General features: G+C 30.3%; 2 protein-coding genes across 3 annotated transcripts; both read left to right on the plus strand.

Moving 5' to 3' along the window:
• Positions 1–1,525: 1,525 nt before the first annotated feature.
• LOC101496292 (alpha-L-arabinofuranosidase 1-like) lies at positions 1,526–8,454 on the plus strand. The gene is made up of 18 exons (XM_004493247.4): positions 1,526–1,715; positions 2,294–2,499; positions 2,726–2,780; positions 2,947–3,158; positions 3,381–3,502; positions 3,606–3,759; positions 4,266–4,335; positions 4,847–4,992; positions 5,110–5,155; positions 5,251–5,303; positions 5,389–5,533; positions 5,691–5,809; positions 5,928–5,999; positions 6,087–6,190; positions 6,382–6,438; positions 6,713–6,911; positions 7,379–7,525; positions 8,150–8,454. Exons 2-18 carry the CDS (start codon positions 2,320–2,322, stop codon positions 8,297–8,299), a joined length of 2,031 nt encoding a protein of 676 aa, XP_004493304.1. The 5' UTR covers positions 1,526–1,715; positions 2,294–2,319; the 3' UTR covers positions 8,300–8,454.
• Positions 8,455–8,607: 153 nt separating this feature from the next.
• On the plus strand, positions 8,608–15,937 carry LOC101496619 (alpha-L-arabinofuranosidase 1-like). 2 transcript variants are annotated; one of them, XM_004493248.4, is made up of 17 exons: positions 8,608–9,638; positions 9,838–9,892; positions 10,116–10,312; positions 10,847–10,968; positions 11,077–11,230; positions 11,498–11,567; positions 12,167–12,312; positions 12,387–12,432; positions 12,743–12,795; positions 12,887–13,031; positions 13,149–13,267; positions 13,389–13,463; positions 13,583–13,689; positions 14,247–14,303; positions 14,521–14,719; positions 15,154–15,294; positions 15,416–15,937. In XM_004493248.4, exons 1-17 carry the CDS (start codon positions 9,465–9,467, stop codon positions 15,509–15,511), a joined length of 1,956 nt encoding a protein of 651 aa, XP_004493305.1. In that variant the 5' UTR covers positions 8,608–9,464; the 3' UTR covers positions 15,512–15,937. The 2 variants fall into 2 exon arrangements, with proteins under 2 accessions (XP_004493305.1, XP_073222179.1); XM_073366078.1 differs by lacking the exon at positions 15,154–15,294.
• The last annotated feature ends 1,062 nt before the right edge of the window (positions 15,938–16,999 follow it).

Raw genomic sequence — 16,999 nt, forward strand, 5'->3', positions numbered from 1 at the left:
TACACACACCCAAACTACGGGATAATATTTTTTTGATATATACAGAAAAATACGAGACAAATATTTATTATTGATAAATATTAAAAAACAAAGAGATAAATATTTTTCAATGATCCATAAAAGAACATGCGTTAAATATTTATCAGTAATTAAAGATTGCATAAATTATTTATCCCTACTAAATTTTGTGTTTAGTCCTTATAAAAAAACTTATATTTTTGATTTATTATTTATCATTGTTACAAAAAATATGAAACAAATATTAAAATAATGCTAAATCGATTTTTATAATTGATATTTAAAAAACATGAGACAAATATTTATCAATGATAAATATTAAAATTGCAAGACAACAATTTGTCATTGATTTATCATTATAAATTATATATGTATTCAAAATCGCGAGTTAAATTTTTTTATACATAAAAAAATATAAAATAAATATTTATCTTTAATAAATATTGAAAAAATGAGACATATATAAAATATCAACAACAAAGTTAATTTCTTCAAGTTTTAATTTAAAATACAAGTCTCACACTTGAAAAGGAAATCCAACTCAATTAATATAGTATTTATACCCATGATGATAAAGTAGAGAAAGGTTTAATAACATATCGTTCAAAACACTTTTTCAATTGAGTTAAAAAAACTCCAATATTCATTCAATGATTATTTTATTTTGAAAAATTATCAAATCACTTAAACTATTAGTTATCCAAAAATAAATTAAAACAATAATTAAATTTAAACTTAAATATGTTTTTTTTTCTTCATCTTTTTATATTTATTGATACATAATTCTGATCTCTTTATTTATAAATTTGAATAAATAATCTTCCAATTTTAAATTTTTTTTTAAAAAAATTATTACTAAATTTTAAGCTTATTTTCGTTAATATGCATGTTGAAAAAATAAGGCGGGAATTAAGTGAACGATGTGACAATATATATAAAAGTATTTTTGAAAATGTAATTATTTCGTGTATTACATTTTTTAAAACAATAATTTAATACATAGACAACAAAATAATAAATTTAATTTATATATACATTACCACTGGTCTCTGCGACTTTAAGGCTAAATACAGACATTTAAGCTATTTATGTTTATCGATCACAACGACCAAATGTATTTAACCTTAAAAAAAATATAATATAAAAAAACATGATTGAAAAATAAGGTCCTAGCATTCCTCATTAAGATATCCTAGGAGAGAATAATCGGTAGATATTATACTTCTTTTTTGGATAACATCATTGGATATTATACTGTACTTTTCACCCCCAAAAAAAAAAAAACATTATACTGTACTATAATTAATAGATAGTAATGAAGGTACTGATAATAACGATACAGATATAACAAAAGTCATTAAAAAAAGTTAGTAAATAAAAAATGATGTACTTATCTGATCAGTTACTGACACGCATGCAAATGCGATTGCGTACGCAAAACAACAAAAACAAAATGTGGGTCCCACTCAGTTCACAAAATCTTAAAACAAAACCATTCATTCATTCACAAACACACTTTGCATTTTCACACTTTCACATTCCAACCAAACCGTGGAAGCAAAGCCAAATCCAACACCAACATCACTCTAACCCTTTTCCTTCATTCAATTCAATCCCTATTATTACTCTATAAAAACAATAATAGATTCAACAAATTCCACACTCACCCACCTTTTCAGTTCATAATATACATACATGTGAGTCCCTTTATACCTGCATATAATTTGTCTTTTATGATTTTGTTAACTTTTCTTGTATGAGAAATTCAGAACTGTTTCTCTGTGTGATGTTGCTGACTAATTCATCATATTCTGACGCTTTTAAATTATGTTATTTTTGTTTAATGTAAAATTTGACCCTCTATAGAACATGGTGTGTTTTTCATTCAATGCATTTCAGAACATTAATAGACATATTGTTGAAGAAATTTTCAATTAAATTGACTTAATCAGTTCCATTAAATTACTAAAATTACCTTTTTTTTTAACCCTTGAAACTGGAATTTTAGCAATTTTAGCTACAAATAGAAAAAATTGCTGCAAATGGAACATAGCAAAAAAAAAGGGTCGGTTATTATTGTCATATTGTATTATCAAGCGGTGGTGGTGACATGACACATTAGTGTTAGTGAACTTGTTGCATATGTTTCCTTTTTAGCCCAAACTTGATTACATGATTTACATCAATTTTTTTTGTTTTGGTTTTTTCTTTTTCTGCTATATAATAGTTTAGTATTCCTGAGAATTTTCATTACATATTGTTGTTGTGAGTGCAGATAGATTGAATGTTGTGAATAGACAAATGGGTTTATCCAAAGCTTCATGCAATGTTTTTCTGCTTCAACTGTTCATAGTGGTTTGTCTTGTGTTCCAATGTTTTGATGTCAAAGTGCATGCTGATCTGAATGCAACACTGACTGTAGATGCTTCCGGGGCGTCTGGAAGGCAAATACCGGAGACTCTTTTCGGAATCTTTTTCGAGGTGAGGATAACTCTGTATATTGCTATTGAGAAATATTGTTATTTGATTAATAAGTTGTTATCTTAATCCAAAATCTATTGCATTTGTGGATTATGTGTTATTAAATGAACTGCACGGAACTTAGTATTGTCTAGAATTAGCTTTAATTTTGGGCGTGCATGTTTGTACTTGAATCGACAATGCTGAAATAGCAGAAAATGAAGAATTTCTTGAATGTAATATACAGGAGATCAATCACGCCGGAGCTGGAGGGTTGTGGGCTGAGCTTGTGAGCAACAGAGGTCATTTTCATATTCTCTAAAATTTTAAATGACAGAACTACCACTAGAAGGTTTTTCCGAGCATATATAACAAATGATACGGTTTATTGTTTAGCTTGCTGTTTGTTATTTATAGATTACTGTTTTCTAGAATAACTGAAACATAAAAAAGATAAAATTGTTTCAGGATTTGAAGCAGGGGGCCCTAACATTCCTTCGAATATCGATCCTTGGTCAATTATTGGAAGCGAAACATCTATTAACGTTGAAACTGATCGTACATCTTGCTTTGAACGTAATAAGGTAGCACTTCGATTGGAGGTGTTATGTGACAGTACAGGCAACAACATTTGCCCTGCTGATGGTGTTGGCGTTTATAACCCTGGTTTCTGGGGCATGGTGAGAGTAATTGATACTTTTGCATCAATTTTATCATAAATTCAATGTGCATATATTTCCTGAACATTAAAACTAAAAATTGAACTACATTAATCCAATTCGTCAAGTCTGTAATGTAATTTAGTTTCATTTATTAGGTTATGAGTTTTCTTTGATCTTTATCTGATTATTTTCATGATGGCTGAGACTGCAAATATCCTTACTACTTTGATGATCTTTCAGAATATTGAGCAAGGGAAGAAATACAAAGTTGTCTTCTATGCTCGTTCGACAGGACCACTTAATCTAAGCGTTTCGTTCACTGGATCTAACAGTGTGGGAAACTTGGCTTCAACTATGATCAAGTGAGCTCCACTTTTATGTGCTGTAGAGACTTGATGTGTAAAAGTTGTAATCTAAGAAATTATCTTCTACATCTATTAGTTATACTAATAATTGAGCTTGCAGAGGTTCTGCATCTGATTTTTCAAACTGGACGAAGGTGGAGGCTTTATTGGTGGCCAAGGCAACAAATCCAAATTCAAGACTTCAATTAACGACAACCACAAAGGGTGTGATATGGCTGGACCAAGTGTCTGCTATGCCACTTGACACATATAAGGTTGGCCTACATCCTGAGTTTGATTACTTTTACCTTATGATAGTTTTTTGAGCCTAAATATTAATATATATGGTTTTTATCGTTGAGTTTGAATAATAAGATTAATTTTCATACAAACTAGTTGTGGAAACAGATTCTCAATAATTAACATTAATGTTTCTTAATAATAGTAAAATTAACTTGGTTAGTTCGGAAGTATTTGTGGTGGTCAGGGTAGGGTGGGCAAATTATATGCTCTCTCAGAAATTGATTGTTAAGAATCATAGATTCTTCATGTCTCTTATTTCTTTCTAAATATACTTTTATGTACAGATCATACTTAAATATACCGTATTTGGTCTTCCTACATTGTTGTGATTACATATCTTTTAATATGCACGATATGAACATTATTCGAATAATATGTCAGGGTATTCCCATGATAGAATTACATTTCAGCTATCCATGTTTTGCTGTCATTGACTTTTGGTATGAGATGCTGTTCAATTATCCTTGACTTGGCACAGGGACACGGTTTCCGAAGTGATCTCTTTCAAATGTTGGTAGATATGAAACCAAGTTTCATCAGATTTCCAGGTATGCATAAAGTGACTCAGATTAATAAATCTCAAACATAGAACTGTTATAACTTTTTAATATTTCATATGCTTTGTTTTTGTTCTGTGTTATGTGTTCTAGTCTTGCATATGCAGTATGTGGTACTGGTATGCTCACTTGTAAGGATAGAAAAATGGATAGGAATGTGAAAGCAGAATATGCATTTTAATTATAATAGTTTATAAATACTTGGTTTCAGATATACCTCACAATCCTCAATTTACATTTATTTAGTTTTTAAAGAGTGGTTTTCTTGATTTTCTTCTCCTCTTCTTGACAAGAGAGTTGATTTTGGTGAAATTTGAGTTTTGATGTACTGAGATGATGTATGTATTTTTTACAATCTTTAAATTCTGTAGTACATATTGTAGTTTAAGTAAGCATCATTTGCAATCGCATTTTCCAGTTCACTCTTCTAGTTTGTGCATAATCAATCTAATTATTGATCAAATAACATTTTGGAATGGTATTTTTCATTACATTGCATCAGGTGGTTGTTTTGTCGAAGGAGATTGGTTAATGAATGCATTTCGATGGAAAGCGGCCGTTGGACCTTGGGAGGAGAGACCAGGGCACTTTGGTGATGTATGGAAGTACTGGACTGATGATGGACTTGGCTATTTTGAGTTTCTTCAAGTATGTGCCTCTTTACAAATATTGATTTCAACATTTCTGATGTTCAAATTTAGTTTGCTTTCACTTTGTGCTATGCAAGTAAAGTAATGTATATTATTTAATAATATTGTTGAACAGCTAGCAGAGGATTTGGATGCTTTACCAATTTGGGTATTTAATAACGGTATTTTTGCGTTTATCTCTGTTGACTAAGTTTTTTTCTAACAACCTGAATTGGTACATTTGTGTTTGTTTCCTAATTGAGATATATCATTGTAGGTGTCAGCCATAATGATGAAGTTGACACAACCGCCGTCTTACCTTTTGTGCAAGTAAATGATCTCACTCTTATTTATTATAATCTATTTTTTTCTCTTAAAGAAAGTTGGCTTAAGAATCTTGAAATATTGATTATAGGAAGCTCTTGATGGAATTGAGTTTGCTAGAGGTGACCAGACTTCAAAATGGGGTTCCATTAGAGCTTCTATGGGACATCCGGAGCCATTTAACCTGAAATATGTCGCTGTTGGAAATGAGGATTGCGGAAAAAAGAACTACCGTGGTATGCGTGTTTTTCTTATGTATTTATTTAAAACAAAATGTGATTGTTCTTTGCAAACATACATCAACACTTATAATTATTTAGGCCAATATGTGGCACAAAAACTATTGCCGGAACTGATGCAACTTGTTTTCATGTTAAATCTTTGAATGACCAGGAAACTACTTGAAATTCTATGGTGCGATAAGACGTGCTTATCCAGATATCGAAATTATCTCAAACTGTGATGGTTCTTCAACGCCTTTAGATCACCCTGCTGATATGTATGATTATCATGTAATATATCTTAACACGGTTTCTTTGATTACCGATTTCAATGGAGTACTGCTTTTCAATTCAGATATAGACACTGATCCACTTATAGTATCTTACCTCACCATTTTTTTTGGGTTAGATTTATACAAGTGCAAATGACATGTTTTCTAGGGCTACAACATTTAACCGAGTAACACGAAGTGGTCCAAAGGTTTTACAAACTCTCTTGAACACTCTTCTATTTATTGTTTATTATTGGCTTTTGGTTTCATGCTCAATCCGATTGAACACTTTACAGGCATTTGTAAGTGAGTATGCGGTGACTGGAAAGGATGCTGGGCAAGGAAGTCTTTTGGCAGCCCTAGCTGAAGCCGCGTTCCTTATTGGACTGGAAAAGAACAGGTTTGAAGTTTCTTATTAACTTTTATTGAGTATTTACTTAGAAGGTATTATTAATGCATAAAATTGAAAGACGGTCCATGAAATTCAACCAGCTACAGAACATGATATTTATTAAATCAGTTTGAAACATTCATCTAGTTTACTAAATATGGTACTCATCATATTCATTTTTTTCTTTCTTTATGGTGCAGTGATGTTGTCAAAATGGCTAGCTATGCTCCACTTTTTGTAAATGCCAATGATAGGAGGTAATTCTTATGTTAAGCCAGGAGTATATTACAGCTTGGTTTACCCTTTCCTTTAGCTATAAAACTATGTGTCTGTACCTATTAGCCAAAAGGTAAAGTAGATAATTAACTATTTCATGTTCCTAAACTATTGCTTAATAAACAAATTCAGAAAAGTATCTTCAAAGGATTTCATTACAGGAAAACTATTTCAAATTCAAATATTTAGATGATAAATAAATTATGTACCTTCACGACGACCAAAATAAGATTTTTGTCATTTTTCTTTCATTAGGTGGAACCCCGATTCAATTGTATTCAACTCTTTTCAGCTCTATGGAACTCCTAGCTACTGGATGCAGTTATTTTTCTCAGAGTCAAATGGAGCAACACTTCTGAATTCATCACTTCAAGCAACCGCTTCAAATTCATTAATTGCATCAGCAATTACTTGGCAAAGCTCTGTCGATAAGAAAAATTACATACGGATAAAGGTAATGAAAACAACTCGCATTAGTTACATATTTCTGAGTCATCTTATATAATTTCTATTATAGAGAATCAAGTTCTAGTTGCTTTTATAGTTAATGACACAAAGTTAAACATTTTATATTGATCTCACTATTTATTGCCTACTTTTTGCAAGGTTGTTTTCCTATGAAATGTCATAGGTTTTTTTAGAAAGTCACAAAGATCATGGCCTAATTAAACCATTAGTATATTTTGGTGTCACATAATAAGTTAAGAATAAAAATCTTCATCAAAATTGTAATTAAATTGGAAATTAGTTTAAAGTTTATATTATCGGATGCACAATCCATGTGTTGATTTGTGATTGGAGAGCAGTAAAAACTACATCTAAAGAACTGGACCTAAGTTTTTTTCATTAATAAAGGAATTTGCTGTATCATAAATGCTTTCATTAGCACCATCATTGCACTGAAAATGTTAACTTTTGCAGGCTGTGAACTTCGGTGCCACCGCGGTGAACCTCAAGATTTCTTTGAATGGATTGGATCCAAATTCATTGCAATCATCTGGGTCAACAAAGAGTGTGCTTACATCTACAAATGTAATGGATGAGAATTCTTTCTCACAGCCAAAGAAGGTAAAACTTTATTCTTTCCAAACTTCTTATTTGTAATTGATCAACTTGTTCTTCCCCCATGTTTTAATATATGCACTCTGAATCCTCAACTCTTGATTATAATAATGTTTTAACTCTTGCATGAAAAAATTTCATGATTGCATTAAATATCTTTCTCAATACTTGAAAGTAAATTTAGTGCATGTTCGATAAACATTTTCCACTTTTAATTAAAAATAAAAAAAAAGTTGCCGCCTTATTTTCAATTTGTTTCATGTTTCCTAAAATTATTACGGAAAACATTGAAAAATAAAGCATTTTATTCTTTTCAATATTCCACGCATAATTTTGTTTTGTTTGTCGTTGTCGGTCTTTGAAAATAAGAAACGAAGTGAAAATAAGGTGTCAATTTTGTAATTAAAAGTAAAACTAAACAAATTTGAGAACAAAAAAGTGAAAATAAGAGGACAATTTCGTAATTAAAAGTGAAAATAAAATGTAATTAAACATAACATTTTACCAAATAAAACAAGCTAATCATGGATGATTTGTCAATGAAATTTGGCTTAATTAAAGATTTTAAAATAATGGAGTTTTACTATGCCAAAGTAGCTTATTATTTTGTTGTTTGTAATATGGATACAGGTGGTTCCAATCCAGAGTCTAGTTCAAAGTGTTGGGAAGGACATGAATGTGATAGTGGCACCCCATTCATTCACATTACTTGATTTGTTGAAAGAATCAAGTAATCTGAAGATGCCAGGGAGTGATTCTTCCACATGGTCTTCTATTTAAAGTGATGAGTAATTATTAGACCTAACAATAAAAAGGGGATGAAATGGGTTATATGCAACTGTTGCATATTTCATCGTCCACTTTATGTAATTTAACGCTGCTCCCTGTAAATAATAATTATCTAGTTTGGTTTAATTTATGCATTTCAAGGTGAATTTCTTTTCGTTTAGTTATTATTAAAGAAGTTACATAATAAGCCAGCCTCTTCCCTTAAAAGTTGAAACTAACATAAATTTTCAGACTGATCTGGGTAAATAGATGTCAAAGAAAAGTGCAAAAAAAAAAAGAGGTGTGAAATTGTATCATGTGTCATTAGGCCAAAGTGAGACTACTCCTTTAATTAGGAGAAGAAATTAAGTCCTCTTGAAGGCCTTATCGTTCATTTGCCTTTTCTTTTTGACTAATTATTGTTCCTTTGCTTGTCACTATGATGACAATGATAATAACAACAATATTTGCACACATCACCTAAAAAATATTTTCATATTGTACTTGAATTACTTGCACATATTTTTTTTTAATCATAAACATAACCATAGTTGTTGAATATTTTCAACACAAACTTTGATAACATTCTCTTTTACACTTTTTTAGTTTTTATTTTTGAATTTTTTTTCGAGCAATTTATGATGCGAATGTGTATCTTAAAAAAATAGATCAATTATAATTTTGTCAATTGTTGTTGACGCAAATGATTGAACTTTCTACTTATAACGATTGTCACTTGAGTTTAAATTCGAAATTCTACTATAGATAGTAATAAGCAAATTCACAATAAAATTAATGGGTCTTCTATTCGTGACGATACACGGAAGCATGCATCTCATAATCTAAATTATACTATTAACAAAACAAAATGTATTTATTATTAATATTATTATTATTACTTCAATTCTATTAAAAAAAATTAACAAGGAAAAGAACATAAATAAAAAGCAAAAGATCCATATAAGTTGGGAGTGCCGTAACATGAGCTACGCAAGCTCTACTTCGCTCAAATACACTACTGACTCGGGTCTTTGCTAATTGTTGTCCACATCTATTTATTGACATTAATCACATAAACTGTGTCATATAAATACAACCCTAAAACAAAGGGGGGAAAAAAAAACAGAAATTAAAGGGTTAGCTTATATGATTTGGTGTTGAATTTGATAGGGAAAAAATGACTTTTTCAAAAGCTTCTTGCAGTAGTATTCTTAGGCTCTACCTCATTATAGTGTCTTGTATTGCATTTCAATGTAATGCTGATCATAATCACACTTCAACTCTAGTTATAGATGCTTCTGATGGATCTGGAAGGCCAATTCCTAACACCCTTTTTGGAATATTTTTTGAGGTGGGAAATTGTTATGGTGCTTCTAGTACTATCACACATATATTAAAAAAATTAAATATAACAAAGCTATACAAACTTAAAAAGGGTTATGGAACATTTTACGTAATTGATATTCTCATGACTAGATTAATCTGGATATTGTTTTGTATTTAAATTTTTAAAAAATAATCAGATTTTGAACTTTTTATTTATTTTGCAGGAGATCAATCATGCTGGTACTGGGGGATTGTGGGCAGAACTTGTGAATAACAGAGGTCATTAATTTCCATTTTTTCTCTAAATAAAACTTCAAAAATGTAACAAATTTTAAGAATTAAAAAAATTTATTTTAACATAATTCTTTTTAAATTATACTAGCACTCTAGAAATATATATACTACTAGTAGTACTTCTTAGAATAAACAATAAGTGGCATTAATTGCACCAAATTGATTATTTTCATTATGCATAGTGTTCTAATATGAATTTGTTTTTCAGGCTTTGAAGCTGGGGGTACAAAAGTTCCATCAAATATTGACCCTTGGACCATAGTTGGAACAGAATCATCTATTGTAGTACAAACTGAGCTTAATTCTTGCTTTGAACGCAATAAGGTTGCTTTGAGAATTGATGTGCTATGTGACTATTGTTCTTCTGATGGTGTTGGAATCTCTAACCCAGGTTTTTGGGGAATGGTGAGAATAACAAAAAATGCAAATCCCTACTTCTTGCAATACTTGATATTGTAAAAAACTATGCTTAATTTCGGCATATGAAACACTAACACATATATCTCACATAAATGACGTTGAAACGTAAATATTAGTAATAATTTGAGAAGTCTGACATTTATTAAAAGATAAGAGAGAGTCTAAAACTATATTGTGTTAATTAAAATTACTGAAAATGATTACATCAAATTTTTATATAGACTAACTAATTAACTCTTTAATCTATAATTTTCTATATGAATCAGTGTCGTATTGGTGCCGAACACCAAACATATCTTCAATTTATAGTGATTGATGTTGTGGCAACTCTCTATAGTTATTGATGCACTTGATTCTCTAAAATAAAAAGAAACAGAGAACTTTGTTATTACACATTTATAAAACTTACAATGTAATTAGACTTTTATACACCCAAAACGGTAGCAGCCCTGTTCTAACTTTTGAGAGCTGAGATACTTAGTGATTTGCATTGTAATTAATGATGAAATATTGTTTCAGAACATTGTGGAAGGGAGGAAATACAAGGTAGTGTTGTTTGTTCGTTCAATAGGACCATTAAATATGAAAGTATCATTCAGAAAAGCAGCAGGTGGACAGATATTGGCTTCTAGTAATATCAAGTGAGCACCATGTGGTAGCATCCTAGTTATATTCTCAATAGTAGCTTATAATTACAATCCTCTTTTCTATATTTGATAATTATGATATAAAAATAATTGATCTTGCAGAGGTTCTGCATTAGAGGTTTCAAAGTGGAAAAGGATGGAGACTACATTAGTAGCCCATGCATCAAGTTCTAATTCAGTTCTTACCTTAACAACAACTCAAAAAGGGAAGATATGGTTGGACCAAATATCTGCTATGCCTCTTGACACATTTAAGGTATATGCTCCTTCTTGTATTAACTTTTAGACTTTTCTAACTACAAGCATCTACACAAATATAATACAAACACGACATTAATAGTTTAAAAAAATAGAAATGATTGATTGTTTACACGCATCAACGTCGTGTTAATGTTAGATACCAACACACGTAGAACAACATACACAACTTTGATATGAAATGTGAGTGTTAAATAGACTATTGGCAATGCTATTTTTCTTTTCAAAAAAATTATTAGTAAATCTTCAAACTTTCTTGGCACAGGGACATGGTTTCCGAAGTGACTTGGTTGACATGATAGTACAGTTGAAACCAGCCTTTCTCAGATTTCCAGGTATGCATAACATGAAAAGGAAAATATATTATGTTTTTCATTTTATTGTCATATAGCATGGCTTATTAAGCATGCTTTAGTAATGCAGGTGCAAAAACTGAAAATTTGATATCTTTAGTAGACAATTAATTTTTTGCCGATATTTATGGCAAAATTGATCCTATGATATAAACAAGTGGTCCTAGCACTTTAAAGCATGTGATATGTTATGTTTTGGATGTACATCAAGGGATGTGAAAATTAATTTTTATTAAGGCAAATATAATTTGGAATTTGTAATTTGGTATTAGCTGATTTTGTTTCAAAACTTTGTTGTGCTTAGAAATGATAAAAAAAAAAAAAAAAATAGTTTGTGTTAAGTTGAAAAATTTATACTAAGAGAAAAAAAAAATCTAAACATAAATTATTTCACTTCGAACTTCGTTTAAATCAAATTAATTTTAAAAATCAAGTTCATTGAAAATTTCGTTCAACAAACGCTCAATCTTTTTATAATCTATCTCTTTATCTCCTCTCGTTTGTTTTTGAGTGATGCTGTTGCTATCAATGATTCAAATAACTTCGAAATTCTAATAATGTAATTTATTCTCTTGCAAGAGGTGGTTGCTTTATTGAAGGACACAGATTAAAAAATGCATTTAGGTGGAAAGATAGTGTTGGACCCTGGGAACAAAGACCTGGACACTTTGGTGATGTTTGGAATTACTGGACAGATAATGGATTTGGTTATTTTGAGGGTCTTCAAGTAGGTCCATTTATTTCACATTTTGTTTTTGTTGTGAAATTCAACCATCCTACACACTATTTTGTCTTGTGTAGCTAGCAGAGGACATTGGTGCAAGGCCAGTGTGGGTCTTCAACAACGGTATATTTTACATTTATTGTTATATATACTCTACAAAGGAAATTAACCAATTATAAAATTTTCTTACCATGCATGGATGGCTTTTTAATCATGCCATTTTAATTATTCTTCGATATCATCTAGCATTTTACTAATTTAGGGAAACTCATGTGATTTTTTAATAAAAAAAAAATATTACTAATTCGTTTCATCTAACATTTTCATTATTTTTGCAAGACTCATGTGAATTTTTAAGCGAAAAATGTATTACCAAGGACCATTGTTGAATTTATCCTTTTATGTGTGTTTAATTTTATTTTTATAAATACAGGCATAAGCCATACTGATGAAGTTGATACAAGGGTCATCGCACCTTTTGTGCAAGTATATAATATTTTCCTTACCATGTTGATGTTGTTTTTCTATTATTTTTTAACTAATAGTATATTTAATTTGTACTTACCTTAATTTATAGGAAGCACTTGATGGGATTGAGTTTGCTAGAGGTACATCTACTTCAAAATGGGGTTCCCTTAGAGCATCTATGGGACACCCACAACCTTTTGACCTAAAATATGTTGGTGTTGGAAATGAAGATTGTGAGAAGCTAAATTACCATGGTATGCTATGCTATGTACATTTCAATTTTTTTTCTCTCTAAATATTTGTTAATTGATAAAATAATAAATGTAGAAAAAATAATCTAACATTTGTTAAAAGCTTTGTTTATTGATTAGGAAATTACCTAGCCTTCTACTATGCAATACGACAAGCTTATCCAGATATTCAAATTATTTCAAATTGTGATGCTTCTGTCAGGCCGTTAGCTCACCCAGCTGATTTGTATGATTATCATGTAAATAAAATTTCATTTTCTTTGATAAGCAAAATTATGCATATATTTTTTTTAATCCAAATTTTAACCCTTTTATTCATTCATTCATTCTATCTCATACTCTAATTAAATTTGTTACCAGACTTATCCTAATGACGCTCGACATATGTTTAGTAACGCTCATGTTTTTGATAAGACACCACGCCATGGACCAAAGGTTTTGTAATTAAATCTCTGTTCTTTTTGTATGAAAATATTTGTTATATTATTGTGTAAGAATTTGGTAGTTGAGTTAATACCTCTATTAAATGATTGGAAATTTGGAATGTCCTATAGGCTTTTGTGAGTGAGTATGCTTTAGTTGGAGACAACCAAGCTAGGCATGGAACCCTTTTGGGAGCTGTCTCTGAAGCTGGATTCCTTATTGGATTAGAAACAAACAGGTTAGATTAACCCTTGCATTGCAAGCTATTAATCTTTGAAATTGGCCATGTATGTGAGGAAATTTTGCAGGCCAAACTATGATGAAAATCTTGGTTTATGTTTGGATTGATGATGAGTTTGACAGAATCACGGTGTGACATTGTGATTTTGGCAAAAACTATACTTTATAGTTTCAACATAACTACTGTGTCACCATAACTTTGTCAAACTTACTTTGTAGCTTCAACATAACCACGATATACACCATTTGAATTGATTTTGTGTTTTCAAATGTGATTGGTTATTGTCGGACTTACTTTTAAATAAAGAAATAGCATTGATTACTTAAATTCAAATTCAATTATAACCAAATCAATTTTACAAAATAATGTTTATTCAAAATCACATTTAGTCACCTAAACACAGGCACTCAAATAACACAAATCACATTTGCTTGTTGTTTATGTTTACAAAAATAGCACAAAGAATGGTCCAATTATGAGAGTCAATTTAACTTTTTGGTTTAATTTATGTACAATTTCATACTGACCATTATATTTTTCCATTTCTGATGCAGTGATCATGTTGTAATGGCTAGCTATGCTCCACTTTTTGTAAATGCAAATGACAGAAAGTATGTCTCTAGTTCTTCTTAACTTGGTAGAATAAGTGTCGTGTTCCATTCATGGAGTAATTGAAAACATTGGTATCAACCTGCTAATGGGAAGTACAAAATTAAGAACATAGTCAAATTTTAAATTTCATTGAAAAGACAAGAGCATATTTATGAATTAAATAAAACTGTTGGTGCATGATGGCAAAATTGAGATGTGGAATTTTTGTACTTATAGGTGGAACCCAGATGCAATTGTTTTTAACTCCAATGGAGCTTATGGAACTCCTAGCTATTGGGTGCAATACATGTTCAGAGAGTCAAATGGAGCAACATTTCTCAACTCACAACTTCAAACAACTGATCCTAACTCAGTGGTTGCATCTGCAATTCTTCTGCAAAATCCTCAAAATAAAAAAACTTACTTAAAAATAAAGGTAACTCATTCATACTCTTTAGTTCTCTGTTAATTTGTTGTCCTAAAGAGTTACACATATATGCAAATTATAGAAGCAAACAAGTATATCTTTTGTACATTTTGGTCTTAGCGTCTGTTTGAATTGACTTATTTGATCTCATATACTAGCATAAGCACTTTTGAGACTCCTTGGGAGAACTTATGGAGTGTCCATAAGCTGCTTTCAGCTTATTTTCTTAAGCTCTCCAAGATAGCTTATGAAAACAACATATAGCTTATATGAAAATAGTTTGACTTCATTTTATCTTTTGCTTAGGAAATAACTTATATATAAACACTTATATGATAATTGCTTAATTAAGTTGTTTACCCAAACATAACCTTGAAAGATTTCTTGCTTGTCAATTGTTACAATTACAATATTGTCTCCTGTTGCTGCAATTGATTCTGCAGATTGCAAACATAGGAAACAACCAAGTGAATCTCAAGATTTCTATTAAGGGATTTGGGAGCTCAAATCCATCTGAATCAACAAAGACTATTCTCACATCTGAACATGCATTGGATGAGAATAGCTTCTCAAACCCAAAAAAGGTTCATGCATTTGCTTTATCATGAACTTGTTAGTTCCAAAATAAGAATAGTAAAAAAAAGTAACAAAATAAGAAGACTAGTGCATGGATCTTATATCTAGTTATTTTTGTTTTGTATGCAGATAACACCACAACAAAGTCAACTTCAGAGTTCTGGCAATGAGATGAATGTCATAATCCCTCCAATTTCATTAACAGTACTTGATATGTTTAGATAATAGTATGATACATAGGATTCATAAATTGTACTTAAATGTTAGAGAAATTATACCCTTTGTAATGAAAATAAATAGAGAATGAGGGTTGAATAGATAATATGATATAGAAGCAACAAAGATAGCTGAACTACAAAAAGATAAGGACATGTGGCAATGGATGATTGGTAACAAGACGATGGAAGCTTGTATGGATAATGAGGCAAAGGAAGGTTATGTGGTGAGGTGTTGCTCTGCATAGATCAAGCTAAAGGAAAATGAGCCGAAAAAGTGATGTTAAAAGGGTTACTATTGAGAAGGAAAATGTATGGAAATGGAAAAAGACAATGTTCATAACATATAGAATGAAATAAAAAGGATACATTTTGTGTGTAAAATATACTGCCAACAGTATAAAATTTTAAATATACTTGATTATCATTCCTTGAAGCATTGATTTTTTTTCTTTCTTTCAAACATATGAAGATTTTATTATCAACTACATTTTATTTGATTTAGCGCAATAAATAGTAAACATAATTGTTCACGTGTAATGATACATGAGATGTGAGGATACACACTACTCAATTTGTCTACAAGCCTAAACCGAAAATTGGCCTGCTAGGCTCTCAAGAAGACCCCTGACTTCTCACTCCCCCTAGCATGCAGTACTCTTTTAGGTTGAACCTCTGCTAAAAGGGCCAATATGCCACTAATCTATGTTGATTTTTTTAAGGGACTAATCTATCTTTTATTTTTTTGGATAATATGGGAACTATAATCTATCTTGAATTAGTCCTTGTAATACTTAGATTATATTTTACTTTAGTCCCTAAAATATGATATTGATTTTATTTAATGAGGAATTAATTCAATTCAACATCAACCAAATATCATACCAAATCAAAACAAAAAGACCAAAAACAAAAATATCTATCTTGTAAAGATAAAAGCAAACTTTTTCATAAGCACTAATAAAAGAAAGAAAAAAAACATTATAGGAACTAAACAATTATGTAAACCTCAATAATAGTACATGTGTCTTACGGTACTTGGTGGCATTTTTCTATTAATATACTAGTGTGTGTATAGAAAAAGAATGGTTTCTGTTTGCATGTTGAATTAGTTCAAAGTGTGAGTGTGACATTTCATTCACATATAAAATCTTCTCTCTTTTGAGGTGTAAATTTTGGAATCTTAAAATCTTCTTTGAATGTTTTTATTCATTTCGTAGTTGTGGCGTGATCTCAACAAGGATTTAATTTTCTTTTTTAAAAGATATTGTTAGATAAAAATGTTCTATACACTGTGATCAAATAAAAATCTTTTAGTATATAATGTGATCTCATATTTGTATAGTTATTTTATAATTATCGATATTAGGGTCGGTATATAATGCGTGCACATGAGACTACGGCGTATAACCTCCAAATTTTAAAAATTATAAAATATTAGTTATATATTATAAATATTTACAAATTATTACGTATCTTATAATAATTCACTAATAGA

The sequence above is a fragment of the Cicer arietinum genome, chromosome 3 (genome assembly GCF_000331145.2).
Source record: "Cicer arietinum cultivar CDC Frontier isolate Library 1 chromosome 3, Cicar.CDCFrontier_v2.0, whole genome shotgun sequence".
NCBI lineage: Eukaryota > Viridiplantae > Streptophyta > Magnoliopsida > Fabales > Fabaceae > Cicer > Cicer arietinum.

Bases quoted from the DNA above. Each gene is read 5' to 3' on its own strand.
- LOC101496292 (XM_004493247.4), top strand. From the start codon at position 2,320: ATGGGTTTATCCAAAGCTTCATGCAATGTTTTTCTGCTTCAACTGTTC. The intron at 3,760-4,265 runs GTTGGCCTACAT...GACTTGGCACAG, and splicing joins TGCCACTTGACACATATAAG to GGACACGGTTTCCGAAGTGA. The intron at 5,304-5,388 runs GTAAATGATCTC...TATTGATTATAG, and splicing joins CCGTCTTACCTTTTGTGCAA to GAAGCTCTTGATGGAATTGA.
- LOC101496619 (XM_004493248.4), top strand. From the start codon at position 9,465: ATGACTTTTTCAAAAGCTTCTTGCAGTAGTATTCTTAGGCTCTACCTC. The intron at 13,464-13,582 runs GTTTTGTAATTA...AATGTCCTATAG, and splicing joins CACCACGCCATGGACCAAAG to GCTTTTGTGAGTGAGTATGC. The intron at 13,690-14,246 runs GTTAGATTAACC...TTTCTGATGCAG, and splicing joins ATTGGATTAGAAACAAACAG to TGATCATGTTGTAATGGCTA.